General features: G+C 41.4%; 1 protein-coding gene across 8 annotated transcripts in view; it reads left to right on the top strand.

The window, feature by feature from the left end:
- Window positions 1–21959, top strand: part of pip5k1ca (phosphatidylinositol-4-phosphate 5-kinase, type I, gamma a) — a 56570-nt gene that overhangs the window by 5365 nt on the left and 29246 nt on the right. For all 8 annotated transcript variants that reach the window (XR_012593960.1, XM_074635613.1, XM_074635614.1 and 5 more), the window contains exons 2-6: window positions 16663–16694; window positions 17841–17927; window positions 18178–18308; window positions 18491–18608; window positions 21713–21865. Coding sequence is in view for 7 of the 8 variants with exons in the window: in XM_074635613.1 (XP_074491714.1) it covers window positions 16663–16694; window positions 17841–17927; window positions 18178–18308; window positions 18491–18608; window positions 21713–21865 (521 nt within the window). In the remaining variant the exon portion in view is untranslated. The remainder of the gene's footprint in view (window positions 1–16662; window positions 16695–17840; window positions 17928–18177; window positions 18309–18490; window positions 18609–21712; window positions 21866–21959) is intronic.

The following is a 21959-nucleotide window of genomic DNA, read 5'->3' as shown; positions in this document are numbered from 1 at the left end:
CTCCTCCTCTAATGCAAAGCTTTTGAAGGTTAAGCTAGTTCGTCTGATAAGCCCTGCAGCAGGGAGGGGTAGGTGTGCATCACACTGTGACTCCCATGCAACATCCGTCAGTGAAGGGTCTTAAAGGGAGAGTCCACTAAAGGCTATTCAGCTAATATGTGTTAAACCAGGGTATTGTGTTCATTTCTGTGGCAGTGTAACAACAATCTTGTATCAATAGGAATGAATGGAAATGTCAGCTAAAGAGCTGAAGTCTTGCTTGATTCTCACTGGCTCCTGGAGATGGTAAATGTTCACGTAACACTTCAAAGTGCTCAACCTGAGAACCTGGTTAACGTCAGATCTTGCGTATGTGTAGTTGTAGGCTACGGTGTTCTGCTCAGCTGCTCTGAATGTGTGAATACGACGCTGTGTGTGGGTGTCACAGCTGGCTGTTAAATATCTGTCTGAGCATTTAGTCCCATTCAGAGCTCCTCATCCTCAGGCAGTCGTAATTTGTCCCTAAAGTCTCCTACTGTCAGCAAGACAGCATTAATCTCACTTATCTTCTGCCCTCACTTGTACTCAACTCCTCTCACTAGTAGGGCTGCATGATATATGGTTTGGTTGTATTCAGAACAGTCACATTGCAGGACGTGCGATGTCAAGGAAGGCAAAATAATTCAAACACGTCATGCTACAACTTTTTTGCTGCTTGATACGAAAGGAAAACACTCACATCCTCATTTTCCATAAATCTACAAGAGAAGTCTGTCTGATATAACATAAATTCCTCTGATTTAAGGGTTCTTGGATACACAGTTTTTTGCTAGTGAGTGACATGCAGGCTCTGCATGCACAGCGAACCACAAATCACAATCATTCTTGATCAGTTTATCAAAGAACCAAAGCAGGCCCCGCTATTCGTCAACCACAATTTAAAAAAATTAATAAATAAATAAATATATATATATATATATATATACACATTTGTTTATATAAAATTTTTTTTTTTTTTTTTTGAGAAACAGGCTATGCACCTGCTGACCCTGTTTATTTATTTATATATATATATATATATATATATATATATATATATATAGTGACAAATGAGTGGCTTGGCCAAGGGAATCATTCAGGGAGGATAGGAGAGGAGAGGAGAGAAGAGGAGAGCCAAGGTCGAAGGTGAGAGGTAGAGCTGCACAATATTGTAAACAAGACTCCTTGTATATATATATACATATATATATATATATAGGGTCAGCAGTGGCATAGCCTGTTTCTCACTTAAAATATTGGTTTGGTGGTTTGTTTAGATGAAATAACAGAAAGTTTATGAGCAGGCCGCCACGATGTTTCCTGTTTGAAACGGCGAGCAGAAAACCAGGGACCAGTCAGGTGCATTCAACAATACTGCACGTCATTGCTTGAGCGGCAGGTTGAGTGGAGTAGCGCGTCCCCTAGTGTCCTTGCCGGACCTGGTGGACATGTACCGCTGGATTTAACATTATAGACATGACCACTGACTATTTGTATAACAATTTAGCCACAATGACCATACACTGTCCAGCCATATACTTGGTTTTGACCGAGTCTTGTTTACAATATTGTGCAGCTCTACCTCTCACCTTCGACCTTGGCTCTCCTCTTCTCTCCTCTCCTCTCCTATCCTCCCTGAATGATTCCCTAGGCCAAGCCACTCATTTGTCACTATCCATCAGTCCTTCCCCCTCCGGGTTTTTCTCTGTTCTCCGCTTTAGGCAAGGCCTGTCAGAATTGCTGACTGAGGCACAAAGGGTGGTTGCCTTCTGTGGAATTTGCCATCTATTTGCTTCCTCTCTCCTTCTCCCTCTGTGGCTGTGTGTGCCAGTATCAGTTTGCATCCCGGTGGCCAATGCACATGGCTCGTATAGGATTTTGACCCTCTGCCAGGTTATTTGATGTCATATTATTTTACGTAGACGGTGACGCAGTTCAGTGCTGATTCTCTGTGCAAGTGGGGGATGTGTGCTACAGTAGCTATTTTAAACAGACACCACAGCGTTTGCTGCTGTCTGTCCTTGTGCTGCTTGGCCAGGGTTTTTCATTTTTAGAGTGATAGCTGCTGGGAAGATGAGAGAGGGGAAGAGTAAATACAGGAGATTGAGACACGGATAGAGAGGCGAGACATAAAGAATTCAAGGTTGTATTTTCTTCCGTTGTGACGACTTTGCAGTTGTAAAAAGGTTATATGTGCCACTGGTTGAGGCTCTGGCTCCGTTTTACACTTGCATGACTGTGGTGTCATACTGCTCTGGCTTCCCTCAGAGGGGAAATAAGGCCCGCTGTTTTCAATTAAGAGAGTTACTTTGCCCACTGTGCAGGCTATTATTATTTCATAATCAGCACCAGGAGCATGGAGCTGTCAAACTCATCTTAAACACCCACATAGAATTTGTGTGCTGCCTGCTTGGAGCTTCAGTAATTGCACCTATTCTGGTGCAGAGGAAATTAAGAGGGATGTTCACTGCAGCAGTAATAAACCAGGGTGATTGCAAAGCTAGCTCTGTTACCGTGGAGCTGCTGTGATAGTAGCGGTACCGACACATTATCAGTCAGGGGAGCTACCCTCTGGGCCATGCGGTGGGTCAGTAGCACTGTCGCCACACAGCAAGAGCGTCCTGGGTTCGGACCTAAACTAGCCAGCTGGAGCCTCTCTGTGTTTGCATGTTTACTCCGCCGTGCCTATGTTGGTTTTCCCCATGCTTCCCTCCACAGTCCAAAAAAAATGCTACTAAATTGCCCACAGTTAATGTGTTTGTGTATGTGTCTCAGCCCTCTGATAGACTGGTAACTTGTATAGTGTGTAACCTGCTTCTCGTGCAAAGGATGCTGAGATAATCTCCAGATAAGCTTTTTAGAAAATGTATTAATTAACCAACAACTAATTTTCATTTTTAAACCGTGTGGCACTAGTTGACAAAAAGTTTCTGTGTTGGATTTACTGCTCTGGTTGGTCAGATTTGTCTCTCTGTGGATGATTTCCTAGCGTTTTGCAGCGTTTAGTGTCTGACGCACTCTACTGCAATAATGTGCATTTTATTCATTAAATAGGCATACTGACAATGTGGAAGTATAGCGCGCCTGAGGCACATCTGACATATAATCAGTAGACTACTACTACTACTATTGATACATAATGACTACTTCTATTTCAGTATACATTTTGATTTTCTTTTCCGAGCTTGCTGATGTCAGTGCTGTTTAAACCATTGGATTTAGATTTTTACAACTGTTATAAATTAATTCTGAATACATAATAGCTTTCTTATAAGCAATACAGTCATATTGTAAACACTAATGGAAAGAAAGGTGCAGTGCAAATTTTGTGAAATTCTGGCCCCCAACATCTTCTAGTTTGTGACGTCACAGTTGCAAGGTTGTGTTGCGTCCAAATTGTAACATGTTCTGCTCCCAAATCCCATCAGAGTGTGATTATTGCTTTCCCTGCACTGTAGGGAAAACACTTTCTTCACTCCTCTCCAGGCTCTCTCCACAGGCCGATATCTGTTTCCTCCAGGTTTTGCCATTCTGGCGGCAGCTTGGTGAAGAAGCTTCATTTTCTATATTGAGCTAGATCAGCAGCTGCAGGCTGTGTTATTTGCTGCATTGTATTTTACAAAAGGCCAATGCTGCTGCTGTCTGCCTATCCGTTTTTCTGTGGGTATTCATCTGGACCTAATAGTAGCTGTGGAAAAGATTTCTCTTTGAAACCACAGGCAGCTGCAGCCTCACACTGTGCATAAGAGATAGAGGCAGCTTTCTGTAGGTAGGACGGTAAATGATAGAGTACACCTTGCTGAATAACCAACTGTATACCTGAGGCTGCTACACAACAGCGGTACCAGATAATCTGCACTCTATATGTGTTCATTCAGATGGCAGCCTGAAGATGTGGTCTGTTTGGCGTAGCATGTCTAAAGGCTGGCCCACACTAAAAGATTTTTCAAATTTTAGCAGATTTTGAAAATGTGACAGACCCCACACATAACATTTTATGATAAATCTAACAGTTTTGTTCCTATAGTGTGTGATGAGCAACGATTTGGCCAAAATAGCACAGACTAACACACACTATCTGATTCCATTCATGAACAACAAGAATCCCGACTAAAAAAAAACGGAAATCTTGCAAAATCAAATTCACGAAGGATGGATGATAAAATCATGTTAAACAAACACTTGTGTTGTTACCACAAATGAACAAGTTGGTCCTCCAATTCTGAGGTCCATCTTACTAATACTTTATGATTTGTGTTTTGCATTAGCCTATGCATTAGCCGCGGCCGCCATGATGGCAGTGATTGTCCTTATGCTTTAGTCAGCTTGGTTCTTAATTGGCTATCGTTCTTTCCCATGTGACTGCGTCATCGGATGTCCTCGGGGTTCCCCACACACAACAGGAATATCTGCTTTGCTGACCATTGTCAGAAGGGGGAATTGGGCCCAAAATCAGCTTGATTCTTGTGTAGCGTGTAAGGGTCATGCTGGGATAAAAGCAGTGCCACACAGCATTTGGACGATGGTAGACTGAGGCACATGGTCAACTTGAAGCAATTTAAGTCAACATTGCTGCCGTTGTTTAAGCAGCGAGTGACAGGGGCAGAACTCTGAAAAAAACAGCCCTGTGATTCATTTGCTCCACAGCTTCGTGACAGCTAGATAATGTAATACAAATGCATGATGCATATATATAGGAAAAACAGCTCACTGTGTGCTTTGAGCTTTATATTGCCTTCCTGACTGACACGAGAGTTTTATTTTAAGCGTGAGTTTCAGCTCTGCACTGAGCCCCAGATGTCGAACTAAAATCTGCAGGTGTGCGTGTAGATTGTTCTGTACAGGTATGAGCAGCATTTACCCACGCTGTTGTGCAACTGTGCTCCCTCTGCAGTTAGTACAGATTACCCTCTACTGAGTCACCAGTGTGCAGAAGATGCTGCTCTCAGCAAAAACAGCATCACACAGGAGTCAGGCTGATCCCCACCCTGTTTATTTGTATGATCTACTCCCATGACTTCCTACCCCTCTCCTCTCCTCTCCTCTCCGTAAAAGGTCTTTTTTCTCTCTGCTTTGACTGCATTTTCCAGGATCAGCAAGGATCACTAAGCTCGGTTCTGATCTGGGAGCTCAGTAATGAAAAACATACTGAAATTGCATAAGAATTTGAGCACTTGTGTGACATTTTGCTGGGAGGAGTGAGCTGTTTTTAGCTTTGCCCAGAGAACCGGGTGTAGCTACCCTGCCAGTCTCTGCAGGAGCAGCAAGACCTCCCTGAGGGAGTATAGGGCACTCTTGACATATCAATCCAGTGGTAATACAATAGAAACCGCTTATAGTGATCATGGTTACAGTGATCAACCGCTTATATGGATCAAAAATCTTGGGACAGAATCATTCCAATACACATGCTGTTTAAATATTTTTCTTACAGTAATCAAATAGTCCGCTCACAGTGTTCATTTTGGGGTTCTTTCAGACATGACAACATATGGAAAAAAACATTTTAAAACTACGTTAGACTAACTATATTTCATTTTTGCTTTGTTTTTTACTTTACTCCCTTGATACTTTGCCTTGAGGACCGCCTGCTTTCCGGCTGGATACTTGTGGCTGATGCTGAATGCACATTGATATCATGACGGGAAAAAGAATAATTTTCTCTGAATGAAAAATTAATGCGCAGGGGGAAATCGCCCTCGTCAAGTAGATTGATAATGCCCCCAAAGTGAAACTTTGCCGATCCTAAGCCGGCTCTTCATCACACATGCAGACCGCCGCCCGTCTCCCTCTGCCGCTACTGAGTGAGTGAGTGAGGAGCCCCGGCAAAGGGGCGTCGTTCTGCATTCACACTCACGCTGCAGAGCCGGCCAAAATCGGCAACGCCTCACCCTTGGTGAGGGAAAAGCCAGAAGAATTGGCAGCGGGCCTGTAAATTGCAAAGCGGTCCATTTCATTACTTTGTATTCATGTAATAAATATACAAATGTAAATTAGATGGTAATCTGCATGAGAAATGATGCACGACAACAAAGATTTGGTTATAATAATCATCCAATAAGCGGTTTCCACTGTTATAACAAGCATTCCATGACATTGTGAATATTACTACAACTCTTCTCCTGATATGTATTCGTACTGACTCAGACTGTATGTTGACTCACTGTGGTCAGGCATCACATTCCCACAAACACACACACAAGCAAACGTCTGCGTAGCTGACGGTCAGGAATTGCTGTTGTATTGACTTCTGAAAGGTGTATGCACGTGTTTGTGTCCCTGTGGTGGTGTGTGTAAAAACCAGCTACTATCGCTGTTCTGTCAGGACTTGGCCGAGCAGCTAGACTCCTCTTCAGTAAAGACACCTCTTTTTGCATCTCCTCACTTTGAATTTCCATTTCAAGAGCCTGCTGCGCTTTCATGCCTCTCCAAGGAAAAATTACACTTTCATACCCACCTGTTCCATTAGTCTGATCCCCAGTGTGAAATGAAGATGGATCTGCCACAGCCTCTCCTGAATGGCGGCGAGATTTAGGCTGGAGTTATTAGCTGCTGTCAGTAGCTGCCAAGCCAGTCATTTCGTCCACTTCTCGTTGTCAGTTTGAATGGTAAATAGATGGATGAGGGCAGACGGTAGATGCAGGCAGGTGTGGCATTTTAATGATGTTTGCATTTTCATCCGAAGATGAAATGTGGAAAATGTGCATATTTATTAGAAATACAGCCATCCCCTGGAATGAATCATCAGTGACCGTCTCTGAATTGTTAAAGAAATAAAGTATTTTTTTAAAACATTATTCCCTAATGCTGAAGCAGAGCAGAGACAGCCAGCAACCCACAAAAACAGACAGACGGTCTGCTGACTTCCACCTGTCCTTGCATTGGTGCCATCTTATCCTGATAATCCAGACAGATAGTCTAGTAGCCTGGAGAGAATGGGATTGGGATTAGGGATAGTAAAGTAATAGTGACCGTGATTTAGCTGGATTTACATCTAGGCTTCTGTCTGCTGGTGTGTCTGGGTGAACCACAGTCAAGTCTGGCCAGTCTGTGTGAAGTGTTTCCAGCTCCAGGCCTGAGCTCAAAATGAAATTTGTCGGTCTGTTTTGGAATATAGTTTGTTGCTTTACAGCTCTGCAAAAGTTTGTTGTCTTAAGGAAATCAGTGGTGCTTGTTCTTTTTTTATCTGATTAAACGGAAAGGAATCATTTGCCAATTGCCACTGCGGTGGAAAAGGTATTTGCCAAATTTCTATCAGTGGACACATTTCTGCCATTGCACTGTATACCATCATATTGCCCAACCCTACAACAGATTAATCAATAATGAAAATAATAACTTGCAGCCCTGTAGTATTTCTTAAAGACTCCCTTTGTAAATAAAGGTTCTTATATTTGGACTCGGCAGCAGTTTGCCTGTATGCAGATTGTTGTTGCTGTGCATTGCACATCATCTAGCTTCAAGCTAAATGTCTCCAAGGGATGTTTTTTGAGCCAGCAGAAGGCAGGAAGCTTTTTATTATTAAGCCAGCTTGCTTTTGCTTGACGCCATTGATCGTAATGGATGACTTGGCATAGTGAAAAGCTGTCCTCTCCAGCCGCTGCTTCCTCCACACATTCACTGTATTATACAAAGTGTATGATATGCACTGACGGCAGAGGACGGAGCAGCTTGCCCCCCCTTTGTGCACGCCGCTTTGTTCAGTAAATCAGAGGACTGCTGAGGGGAAATGTATTTCAGGGAGAAGGTTGTGGATGAGTGCTGGCACCACCACGCCAGCTTAAGACTGAGTTCAACCATACTTCCTACTGCAGTCTGCAAGTAGCTGGCATTACCATGTGTGTGTGTGTGTGTGTTTCTCTGCCTGTGTGTTACTGTGTGTTTGCTTCTGTGTGTCTTTCCATGCAGAAGCAGTAAAGATAAGCTGCAAGGATATTATTCTGCCAGAGTGCCGTAATTGCGAGAAACGCTTAAAGCCTCTTTGAAAAGCTTAGCATTAGGAAGTTGATGACTCCTTAATTATTAGTATCGTCTATAACCCTGTATACTGATCGAGGAGGAATGGTCAGTTTGCAGGAATTATTGATAAACGTAGATGCACACATACTATATCTACACAGGAGTAGAAAGAGCCACGGAGTATGTTTAGATATGAAAGTGGTATTGATCCTCTTATCTAAGTCTTGCCAAGATTCGCAATTAAGCATGTATCCCCAAATGTTGAACTATTCCTTTAAATAATATAAAGATTAAATGTTGAACTGAAAGTATCACATGTCTTTATCTCATCAGGAGTAACGGAGAAGCAACAATTCTTGTCCAGCAGACAGATCCCCAAAATGTCACACACTGTTGCATTAACACATTTTAACACTTGGCAGAAATGGAATATAATATTCATAACTATGTTTTCATTAGTGGTTAATCAACCATGTTCCTACAGTAGCCCAGAATTGATAAACCAAACACTGGGTGTGGCGAGAGCCTTTTCGCGTTTTTATGTTACCTGAAGGGCACCGTAGTTGTGAAACTGTTGTAACATGAGCCACAAGGTGCAAAACCGTGGTACCGCCAGCCACTGTCTGACTTCTGTTGCCCCTAAAGTAGTGTTATTATGGTAAGGATGAGCCACAGTTTTGCACTCGGCGGCTCACGTTACCGCAGTCTTGGAAAAGGGAGGAGTGAACAGAGGGTACTCAGTTGGTTGCAATCTGCAACCACATCACAAGATGCCACCAAATGCGTTAAAGCAACAATAAAACAAAGTGGGTTCATTCATCAACTGTTGGGCGGTACAGAAATGATCAATGTGGAAGAACTGTGCAGATGTCAAGGTGTCTGAAAATAATGACACAGAGAACAGAGAGTTATCAGAAGCCTGGAGATCAGTATATACATGTGTGCCAAGTAAACATATAGATGAGACTCGTAACACTAGTGTGCATCCAAACGTCCTCAGTTGGGCCTTTTTACTGCCTCCATTTTTCCATTCTGGGCTAGAGACAGAGGATGAGGACCACACTGGCTGACTGGTGTGCTCATGGAAAAATACACAGCCCGCTGGCTACTAACTGAGATCAAGGGCTCAAGGGTGGAATGGCCTGATGAAACTGATTTAGGATCAGTTTGCCTTCCCTCGGTCTAAACTGCGGCCATCACTGTTGCATAACTCTCCTGTGTGAAGTGAACTAGGCTGAGGTTAACCATGAATTAACATATTCTAAAAAAAGGAGGTCCTCCAGGCGGGTCTGTCCGTCTGAACTCAAAAAGAGAACAAACGACTCCCTCCTCTAACATTCATCTCATCCTAACGCTGTTGTCAGAGATAATATTACAACCCCACAGCATTGTTTACCACGCAAAACACTGACACAAGAGCTGACTGTATTTTACCCCACTTTGTATTGAGCAGGTTGCCTTGTTAATTTTCCTGACAGAGTTATGGATTTCTGCTTTCTATAGGCGAGGTCAGATGCACTTTGACACAATAAGCAACCGCAGCTTTGTTGTGGCATGAAAAATTAACACCCAATCAATAGCGGCGCCATCACTTAGCCTCTGTCAAGATAACAAACAATCATCTCAAAGAGTGCCTCTTACTTAGCCCATCCTCAGGGAGTCCCAGTATTGATCCGTAAGACACATCAGTGCTGCCTACAGTGTGTGATGTTAACAATTAGGTGACACACCCAGGTCATTATTTGTTTTTGATTAGTTTTGTTGCTTGGATGCACTAAGCCATCATATAGACCTGCTGTTTGTTTTGTTGATGTAGTTTAAAAACAAAAATATTAAATTTAGCAATAAATTCACTATATAACCTAATAAACTGTAACAGGATGTATTTTCTTCAGGAATGTCACTTCTTGGGTTTGTTTGATAGTGTTTTGTTTCAGTGAATGTTTTTTCTCAGTTATCCTTTGTACGTCATATGAGGCTGCTGCTGGTTTTATTTAGCCTTTTTTTTCTATCATGAATGTTTTATATTAATGAGTAGTTGTTGTCTTTATGCATGTGTATCTGTAAGTTGTATACTGTATTGCGCTGAAGCTGTGCTAATGCCCCCTTTACCAGCATGTGGAAGGCAGCATCTGTCTGTTGATTCCAGGCACGCGTGCGTTAGTCATAAAAATGCTGGTTGACCTCAATTGGGGCACCATGGAAACAAGAGGGAGAAAAAGTGCATGTGTGAGGGAATAGAAACACGAGGCCAGAGCAGATATTTTTTCATATATGTTTACTGTGTTCTGCCCTAGTCCAGGTCACAGTTAAGTGACACGGTCAAGTATAATGAAAATGGGCCATGGATACTGAAAAGTCCCCCGGAAATCATTGGCTTGTGATCTATATGTTTTTTCTAAGAGTAGACCTCTTAGGATCTGCAGTATCCTGCACTTCGTAAAGCGAGCTTGGACAAGAATTTGGTTTTAAGTGTCTCTTTTTAAATGACTGTGTTGCAGATAACTTCATTCATAACATGCTGTGTGATTAAGAGCCAGTACACTTGAGAAGAAACAGGACCATAAAGAGTGTGGAAGCAGAACACATTGTGCAGACTGTACTGTTTACTGTACTTTTGTGCATAGTATTTGAACCAAAAACCTCTGGCCATTTTTTAATCTCATGTGTTAACACCACGGTCTCAATTTTAATGAACAGATGAAGCTCTGTGAAGCAAATATACAGAATATCTGGGTTAATTCTGTGGTTTAGCAGCGATATGTATGAACTGTTTTATGTGAATTGGCAACAACCAGGGCTTAAGCTGTGACAGCGGTCTCACATGAACGGGTCAAACGTGGGTTGAACATGTGATCTTATACCCTGCATGAACCACAGGGTTTTGTGTGTGAGCATGATATAAATAAGCCTATGGTTTGCTTCATCTCCCATGGCTCTATCACCAGCTGGTAATGGACCCATCTCTTAAGGGTGTAAGAGCGGGCCATTAAATCAGCACATAGCAGTCCGGCTAGGCAACAGCCTCACCTAGAAGCTATTTATTTGTATGGGTCTATTTGTTGTTCCATCCCCTGAAGAACTCTACAGACTGCTGCTACAGCGTGATGGTGGAGTAGGACCTATTTTTCCTCATGTCCTCATTCTGAAGCCTCTTTACATTGTCAAGGAGGAAATTACTTTGGTACCTGTTGAAGCTAAATGGAGGGATGTAACTGATAACATGTTGTCACGTTAGACTCCTGTGCTACTGGGTAGAGGCATATTTCTGAAGATGTTTTTCACACAGTTTTTTACAGGAAAGCCAACGTGAAATATGGTAAAAAAAAAAGAAGCACTCCGTAGTGCGTACCTTATGAACGCTCCCCTTTTCCTATCCAATCATAACTGCCTCCTCTGCTTTTCCTCTATACGCTGTAATATACTCTCATCATCTTTATGTCTCTCCATTTCTGTTATGTTATCACTCTAGCACGATAGTAATAGCCAGCAGGACATCAAGGTTTTGTCACTTGCACTCACAGTTGTTTGCTTGCAACCATAATGTGATTACAGTTCAGTCTGGAGCAAACATAAATTAAATGGCTAAAATTTAAATGTAGTTTTGCATGGCTCTCACTCGAGTGTTCACACATCTCTCTTCTTTTATGAGCCGTCTCTGTCCTCCCATAATTACATTTATAGTAGTGGTGTTCGTGTCTGGGTTTTACTTCATGCTGCTGAGGACAGGGATAATAGATGAATATTAAAATATATTACGTGAATCCACAATGGTCATATAAAGGTCAAATAAGTGCTGCTGTGTGCTCTTTATTTCAAATGGAAATGTTTGGAGAAATGAAGGACAGAATTATCATGATATTTAAGGCTGTTAACAATTGTAGTGTTAATATATATATATATATATATATATATATATATATATATATATATATATATATATATATATATAAAAATATATATATAAAAATATATATGAATCAAAGTGTTTTTTGTCATACTTTGTTATAAGGGAGATTAACTGAACAGAAAGGCAGCCATCTAACTGTACGGTGTGGATAGGCCTGTCACAATAGCTACTTTTGTTGGATGATATTTTGTCCTTGAAATAATTGCGCTAAACGATATTATTGTCATTATAAGACCATTTTATGCCGCCGGTTTAGTGATGGTTTAGGGACCGTACACATGCCGCGTCTAAAATGCGTGGAAAATGCCAGACGTGCCACTTATCCTTTTATCCAAGGTGCTTGGGAGGTTGCACTCCTGAAGCGCCTGCCGTTACTAAGCAACCAAAACCTGCGCGCTGCAATGACGATAATGAAGTTGCGGTAATAAAAGCCTCACTGACTAAACGAAACGAAGTCAAACTAAGATAAATGAATTTCCAGCACCGAAAATCCCTCACAGTAACATTACTGCTAGGTTTCTCTGTGTCAAGTTGGCTGACCTTTCAACCGGATGTTGTAAACTTCCTCGGATGGAAAGGGTGAAGCAAGTAAGATAGTCCGTGGGACAGATCATAAAGCTCTGGGTAGCTCTGCACTAAAATGATTAACTTCTTCTCCATATATTTACCGTAGACAGATATTTCCGGAAGAAAGAAAAGATATCTGTCGGTTGCTTGCGCGTCACTCCCGCGTTGCTCCTGCGTTTGAGCGCGCCTGCCCCGCATCTACATTGACAACAATGGATTTGAGGGTGCAAAAAAACGCGTCATGTGTACGGCCCCATAAAAGCATAATAATACAAGTACACCCTTTTAAGAGCAACAAACTTTGAATTCTTAAGTATATTCAGACATTGGAAGTGGAATTTGAAAAACATTATAATTAAATATTCAAAATAAATAAAACATAAATTTAAAAAAACAAAGCGATAAATACTGGACTCTTGGGCTCTGTTAACAAAAATGTGCAATGTCCAAATCTTATGATGATAGGGAAACCCTGCTGTTTGTTCTGGCATCATATTGGCTAAAATGTTGCTGAGATTCTTATGTAAACAAACATGCATGTAAACAGGCAATACGGGCAATATCGAGGTCAGCAAAAATAATTGAGTTCATGTCCATATATTGTACGATAATTTGAAAATGTAATTAGCGTGACATGGTCCAAATCAGTCCCAACTGTCACGGTGGTGGTGTGCTCAGAGTCGAGCAGGGAGAGATGGCGCACATGCTTGGACACACACAGCCTGACTCATTCACTGCACACACACACACACACACACAAACACACACATACTGTGCATTAAACCTGTAGTCTCAGCTAGCAGTCACTCACTCACCCCCTCACACATACCTACACATGCATACAGTCTTAACAGGTGCCGACATGCAGAAAGGAAGAGATGCGGTTGCAGTAAGACACATGACATATACACACACAAATACATGCACACATAGGGAAAAGGCATTTGGAAATGACAGAAGAGATGTAAAAGAACCACACTTAGCCAGCCAATCACATGCATCCACACACTTGGACCTACAGACACACATAAATAGCATGGGATGGTAAAAGAGCAGAAGAGCCTCCACTTTAATTATCGCCATTGCAAACATTCCTTCACCAGCAAATTTCATTCCCTGGATGTTCCAGCTTGTGAGCGTTGCCTTGGTTCACATTGGCACGCTTCGGCTCGCTCATCCAAATGTGTGCATGTGTGACAGAGGGAGAGAGATAGAGACACAGAGCAGGAGGAGGGGTGGCAAACAGGCTATTCTGTGGCTCAGTCACATGGGCGTCCACGAGAGGCAGGCAGGCAGGCAGGCGCACAGAGACCAGAGAGGCTGGCTATCAATTCAGCTGCAAACACAGAGTCAAGCTGTGAAGATGCTATCCCACTCCTGAGTGACACTGGGTTATATAGGTTAGCTGTCGGTGCCTCAGCTGGGGAGGGAGACCAATTCATTTTATACCGGTTAGAGGTTGGAGCCTTAAAAGATTACAGCCAGAAAGTCATGCTTCATCTCCCATCACCCTTATTTGGCCTGTTGGGAATTGTTTTTTTACAGCAGACATCTTGATATGTCATAGTAGAACAAGCACAAGTGTAACTAATAACACTAATATTTGCTGTACATCATTTAGCTACGTACAGTATATCAGTCCCGGTGTTGTGCATGCTGGCTCAGTGGTGTAACTTATTGGGACACTTACTGGAATAGAGCCATCGTTGATGTGATTAATTCCACCTGTACTTCTCCTGCTACGACAAGTCAAAATATCTGCATTGAAAAATGTCCAATGTTTTTACTAACAAAGTTAATATAATAATAATAATAATAATGTTAATAATACTGTTAATTAAAAACTGCTAACCCTACATAATTTGCCTGCACAAGCTTTAGTCAGTTTTCAGCTGACTGTATGTTACTAATATATTGTGTGGACCATTCAGGTATACAGACTATAAGTCTGTATGCACAATATGTTATATAAGTCTGTATACAGACTATGAGTCTGTAAACCTATGAGTCCATGTAGACCTTTCTGCCAAAACAGCTTGCTTGAGTCAGCTGTCAAAAGGTGGTTACTAACAAGTGGCTAAATTAGACTATAGAGGTTGTCAGGGACATTAAACATCATTGCGCCCACTAGTCTGCCTTAACAGCCTCGTTGTGTATACTCATGTTTATGTGACCGTGGAGTAGTTTGTTTATAGCCTGTTGTTTATAACATTAGCTTTTTACTTCTGCCGATTGCAGTGGTGTTCATTTGTGGGGATTATCTTGCTGAACAAAACATATAAGTATCATAAATGTGTGTTTGCCACAGAGCTTATTTTCTGCAATAATCCAAAAACCCCAATGGAAAAATCCCATTGTTTTTTTTGTTGAGGGAACCATGGCGATGCTAACTTCGTGGTTGACCTACAAAAACACATCATCCCTGCAGCACTCTATATATGCCAAACTTTATGTCTCTGACACGTGAGCTGTGAGTAACCATTCAAAACGTAGGACAACCTGTAACATGAAAATACTTTAGCTGCATGCAATCCTCTCCTGAATTGCATGTAGCTGCTTTGGTTTCAGGGTCTTGGTATTGTGCATGCAGGCTCACTGTCACACTGCCATGGCTTACTGGGACACTTGAATAGAACAGAGCCATTGTTAATGTTGTCTGTAACGCCTGTGCTTTTCCAACTAGGACAAGTCAAAATGTCTGCTGTGAAAAAGAAGCCCTTTATTTACTTTTAAGTCTAATGCATGTGCAGCCGTGAGATATAAAAGTAAATCCATCCAACCAAAATCAAAACAATTGCAATGTCATAAACATCTTCTGTTAAGAAGAAGTGAAAGAAAAAATGGAAAGTAAACACATGAATAAAACTTGTGTCTGCCCAATTAGGATTATTTTATCTCATCACTGATAGGGCTGCCCAGTTAATCAAAAATGTTATCGAAACCGCAATTTGGACTACTGCAATTTTCAAATCACAGGAGGTGTGATATTTTTAAAGGTGAAATGTGTGTCAAAATACCATTTTAAATTAAATATTATCATGCTGCAGAGATGTTATGGCCTAAACATCATATTCTACACACTTAAGAAAACATCTTTGTTTGGTACAGATCCCCACCGTAATCATTTTAATATGTTTTTCTGTGAAAATTAGAATAATGATGCAAAAATGATCATTCCCTCTAATATCTCAAAACATATCGCAATTGCAATATCAGTCAAAATAATCGCAATTACATGCTTTTTCAAAATTGTGCACCCCTAATCACTGATATTTGTATCCTCATTTATTTATTCACAGAGAGGGAATTAATCTGCCTCACTCTTATACTGTCTCAAACCCTCTCTCCCCTCCTCTCTCTGTCTCCTTCCACTCTTTCATTTGCTCATTTTGTGTTCTCTCTCTCCTGCCCTCCTGAGCTTAGTCTCCATTATTATGCCGAGTGTTATACGTCTATAATTATGCATCTATTTCAGGCCTTCCTGGTGAAAACAGTCCTCTGATTGCCCTTCTCTACTGTCTACATCCTGTTATTAGACTAAAAAAACATCACAACATAACAGATGAAAGACTGCTGTACATCTGAGATTTGTTAGATGTTTGTTTAGCCGTTTGTAATGTGTGCCGTTTGCATTTGTTAGTCTCTTGGTGAAACATATTTCGGCTTTGATAATATTAAAGCCTGCTAAAGAGGGAGAGCGTGTAGTATCCTCCCACTCCAGCAAACTCATAGCAGGTTTAAACTTTGCAGAGCTGTGTTTCCATGTTAGTTTAAATTTAAAACGAAGACCAATTTGAGTAAAAGGGTGTCTGAGCTTTTTTTCAGTCAAAATGTATGCATGTTTATGTATGTTTAACCCTTTACATTTGACAAGTGGTGGACCAACCAACAGACGGACAGACATTGCCATCTCTAGAGGCTCTAGCATGGCTAAAATGTATTAAACCTCACGTACACGTACAGGAGGGCTTTAAAAAGGACTTGGTGCCCCTGTAGCTGACGTTACTGTTTTCCTGCAGTTCCTCTAGCTGACAGGCCCTTACTTGTGTTCGACACTGTTATTACATAATGTTGGACTGCCGTGTCCACCCTTTGGTATTCATCTTTGTCCCAGAGAGCTCTAATGATGCTGAGTAATGGAGCCTCTCCGTCTCAGAGCGACTAACACAGTCATTTCTGTCTCTCTCCTTTTTCTTTCTCTCTCTCAGATGCTGCTGCTAGGAAAGCCTTCATCACAGAGGTGAGCCACCATCTGTCCCTGTGATCATCTTCTCTGTCACGCTACACTCTTTTCACTGAGGGATCTCAGGCAATTAATATTTGGGTCAATTAATATTTGCTTTACATAATTTTTTACTCGCTCGCTACATGAAGACTGACACAAAAGTCAGTACAGACTACAAATTTAAATATCGCTTTAGTAATCTTTGTCTTTGCTAGACAACTTGGCTAACGTTTATCTTAATCCTCCTAATTTAGTAAATCCCATCCATCTGGTTCTTCAGCTAATGTTCTGTACGTCAAAGCAAACATTGGGTAGGAGGTATTGCACAATTTGTTTGAGTTTGCTGAGGACATTTAATTCTGCTTAAATGCCATTTAAACCAAAAAGGTCAATGAACATTACTCACAACAGCACCAGAAATATTTACGTCAGATGTCCGGCTTTGAGATCTAACATATCCTCTGCAGCTTCTACCATTAAATCACTTTAAATCACATTAGATTACAAAATGTTCTATCAGACCTCATGCTATGCACAGTTTGAATTAGAGTCAAAGTTCTACTAATTAATGATCCTTCGAACAGAGGAACCAAAGCATTTTGCTTCAGAATGAACACCAGTGCTGTGTCTGAATTCGGATACTTCCGTTAGTAAACTTCCATGTAGTACACTGTATACACGATGTACTTACTTGCGTAGAGCGTGAATTTCAACGGTATTGTTTCTCAAATCGAACACGGCTGTTGTGCACTTACTGGAAGTGATGATTGCAACATTTGACCACTTCTTCTTATTCTTTTTAATGTCAAATTGCAACCGGACAGCATTACCGCTAACATTTAACTGCAGCTTCCTCGGCCGCGAAGAGTGTAGGGAGGTGGAGGGAGTCTGTAACCATAACTGTATATATAAAATGATTTAAGAAGCGCTGGATTATTTTCACAATATTATCAGATGTGTATTATTAACATGATACCAGTATTATATTTTTTGAATATCACAGTTATCGTCAATGCCGGTATATCGCGACACCCTTTATTTGCACTCAAAATAGCAAAGTGTCTGCTCAGTGAAAGTCAGTTCATAACATCACAGATAAACAAGTGCCCATCTCATCTGTCCCCGTAATACAAGTCTCTATCTCCCTCCTTGTCTCGCCAGATGCCCTCATCCTCAGGCCAGCCTGGTCAGGGGAAGAAGATTGGCCACAGAGGGGTGGATGCATCAGGGGAAACTACTTACAAAAAGGTATTGTAGACAGCGCATGCATAGGCCATGATGTATTCCCAGGTTTACACAGAAAAATAGAACACATACTGGATTTCTTTTGCATTTAAAAGCGTCCAATGGTAAAACCATGATGTTTTTCTCTTTACAATGATCTGCTCCAACTCAGAATAGGACCGTTCATCGACTGTGAGGGTTAAAGAAGGGCAAATATTTAACTCACCACATCTCTCTCTGCCTCCCTCACCCCACCCTCTCTCTCTCTCCACAGACCACATCCTCAGCCTTGAAAGGTGCCATCCAGCTGGGCATCGGTTACACAGTGGGCAACCTGAGCTCCAAGCCTGAGAGAGATGTGTTGATGCAGGACTTCTACGTGGTGGAGAGCATCTTTTTCCCCAGGTCTCTACTGCAGCCAAACACATACTGTACACATGCAGTATGTTTCCAGCGCACATATGGATAATACAATATTAATGCATGCCTGATAGGTTGTTCTCAACCTACCTGTTTGATGTTCACTCAAGAAAAATATTAATTTGATTTCTGTCTTCTGTTTGCTTTGATATTTTTCTGTACTTCAGTGAAGGCAGCAACCTCACTCCAGCCCACCATTTCCCGGACTTCCGCTTCAAAACATACGCTCCCGTGGCCTTCCGCTACTTCAGAGAACTGTTTGGCATCAGGCCGGATGACTACCTGGTAAGATTTTACTGTGTCTGTGTCCCTAAATCCGGGGTCTCCAACAACTTGCTACCCGTTTCTGAGTGGTTCAAATAATATGTACATAAATTTCAGTCGGTAAAAGATGTAATGTCGAGTGCCACTTCACCAAAGTCCACAGCAACTTTTCATGGGACTTTCTGTCTGGTAGCAGTCTACCAACAGAGAAGTAAAGGAACTGAAAACAACGCTAAAAAGACAACAGTCTCTATTTACCAAACTGACGAAGAAGGCCAACACAGCAACAGAGGCTTCGTTTAGTGGCCAACATCCTAACGAAACACAAAAAGCCCTTCGCCCTAGCTTTGTATCACCTCAAATCAGATAGACTTGAACAGGGAGCAAAAGAGAGCAATTGTGAGATATGTAAGTAGAAAGGGAAGGGAGGCAAGACCAGGAAAAGACAATGAAACACAGAGTAAAAGAACAGAAAGATGTGAAGACAGAAAATAAAAAAGACATCAATAAAGATGAGAAGTGGGACGACGGGAGAGAGCTGAGAGGGAAAGAAAGAGGACGAGAAGCCATGAAACGGCACGAGAGAGGAGGAAGAGAGAGGATGGTTGAAGAGAAGGAAGGAAGGTCTGCAGCTTGTCACCCCTCATAAGCGTAGAGGACCTGGAGGCTGCATGATTCACCGCTCTGCCCTGAGCAGTCTAGCAGAATATACATATACTGCTTAGTCAGTCTTTCTGCATGTTCCATGTGCACATATCTTTAATGTATCGGTCCTCCAACCACATAGAAACACCTCATCCTGCCTTGTTTCTGCCATCTCTCTCAGCCAGCCTGTGGTCACTTATCACCATATGTCCACACAAGCCATCAGGGGACTTGCATGTTATCAACAACTTGCTTCTGGACTCATTTTAAGTCTGGTTACACTGAAGTTATGCTTAGGTCTGACCTGGTTTATTAAGAAACATAATCTCTTTCTTCTTTCTTCCTTTATCCTGCTTACACCCATGTAAATGTACTCACTTGTTGCTGCTAGGCTTCTCTCAATCAAAACAATAACAAAAGACAGTTTGGTGACGTAATGAAGTAGCATGGGATCATGGGAGTTGTGTTCACCACCATTGCCGTCATTTGCAGTCACCATCTTCCGGTTAGGATTCCTTCAGTGTTCATTGTTCAGGAGGTTTTAACGGGAGCCGAATTATCCGAAGAGGTCTCCTCCTCTCCAAAACAAACGGACCTGGTTAGGAAAACCGGTAAAAACAGTTTCATGTTAAAAATCTGTGTTTCTCAAGCACAGTTCGGCGGACACAGGATGTCCTTTGACGTGCTGCGAGCTGCAAACGTATGCTCAGCTTGTTTCTCTGATAACTTAAGATCCAGATGTCCGATGACTAAAATCCTTCATCCGGTTAAAATATTTAGTTAAAAATGACCCAGATCTAAAAAGAGTATCGTAAAAATGTGGCTCAAAATCAGTCTATTGTCCAGGGTCCTGGCCATTTCACCGCTGTTCTTCACAGCTGTTGCAGAAATCTTGTAAAAATATGTAGGACTCCAGCTAACAATTTCTTTCATTAGCGATGAATCAGCCAATTGAGTTCTCTGTTAAATATTTGCCTAAAAATAATGCCTGTCTTAATTTCCCACAGCCCAAGGTGACGAAATAAAATTATTTGTTTTATTTGACCTACAGTCTAAAGCCCAAATATATTCAGTTCAGTATCATATTTATCAAAGAAAAACATTAAATGCTCACATTGGGGTTGCTGGAACCAGTAATTGTTTTGCTAAATGGCTAAAATTATAAATCGATTATCAAAATAGCTGCAGAATAATTTTCTGTCGATAGACTTATTTGACTAATTGTTGCAGCTCTAGAGATAGTTATGTTATTTAGGTCATATTTGCATGATTTAGTGTTTACGGGGCAAAGCACTGGTTAAATACGCTCTCGTATTTAAATAATCTCTTTAGCACTCCTTTTTGTGCCAATTTCTTATTGGCTACCACGGGACTTTGGTCCTAACAGATGAAACATATTCATCCTTTCCTTTCATCCTTACATTTCTCAACCCAACCTTATCACCTTTAAGGTTGTTTAATCACATCTACAAAAGGACTTTCCTGTCGGTTAGACTGGCCATCCTGGTGTGAAGATAATGAGAACATCCTTTTACGTGCCACTGTGTGTGCATGTTACCATTTTGAGTCAGTCATACAATTTTCACATTTTTCCTCTAACCCTGCTCAGCTGTGTTTTGATGTGGAAAGAAAGGTATGAAATTAAATGTCAGGCTCTTATGAGAGGAAGGTTTGAAAAGTGAGCCATTAGCAGAAAGCAGGCGGAGGCAGCTTCACCTTTTTCAAAAAATGATGTCTGTCATGAGTTGCTTTTAAGCAGCGGAGAGAAAGTGAGAGAACGGGCTAATTGGATGAGCTAACCATCATATCAGCAGGAGCCTGACGTCTGTATTAAAGAGCTAGAATTTAAAAGCAGTCATTATTTGACATCTAATTGTGTCTAATCTATATTATCTTCCTCTGTTCTATTACAGTATGTAATGTTCTTGTTTCTCACTCTTTTTGTTTCTTTTCTTTGTCACCCACAATCTACTTCATATCATCATTTATTCTCATAATGTGTTTCTGCAGCCTCTACATGATGTGTGTGCTTGTGTGTGTTAGATTTATCTTTTATCAGCGGCACTTTGCTCGACACTGCAAGCATTTGGCTTCATACTGTATATGAGTGAAAATTCAGAGTGTGGAAATGTGCAAAAATATTTGGTCTCACCGCTGATTGCCTCTGTTCTGACAGATTCTCTTAAGCTACAATGCTGTCATCTCTTATCTCTCTTTCTCATTAGCAAAGAGCAGAGTACAAAACATCTTTTTATTTTGGTTAAATAATCAGAAAATGCTGTTAACATTGTTTTTTTCAGAGTGTTTTGGTTAATACCAGAATATTGGCTTCTATATAAGTGTTAAGATTAAATAATGCAGGCTAATCCACAATATCAGATAATTTTTGGTAACTGTCAATTTGTTTAAGGTTTTTCAATAATTTGACCAGTACTTCTCTCTGCCTGTGTGTGTTTGTATGTCTCTGTGTGTACCTGCAGTACTCCCTATGCAATGAGCCTCTGATCGAGCTGTCCAATCCCGGAGCGAGTGGCTCGGTCTTCTACCTTACGAGGGACGACGAGTTCATCATCAAGACTGTGATGCACAAGGAGGCTGAATTCTTACAGAAACTGCTGCCTGGATACTACATGGTAAGCAGTGTGCGTGTGTGTGTGTGTGTGTTTTTGTTGGAAGGAGCGAATTTATCTTTTTCATCTCGAGAGCTATGCAGGGAATTGCGGACTT

The sequence above is a fragment of the Sebastes fasciatus genome, chromosome 5 (assembly GCF_043250625.1).
Source record: "Sebastes fasciatus isolate fSebFas1 chromosome 5, fSebFas1.pri, whole genome shotgun sequence".
In the NCBI taxonomy this organism is placed as follows: domain Eukaryota; kingdom Metazoa; phylum Chordata; class Actinopteri; order Perciformes; family Sebastidae; genus Sebastes; species Sebastes fasciatus.
The sequence above is the reverse complement of the archived record's forward strand: the minus strand, read 5'-3'. Positions and strand labels throughout refer to the sequence as shown.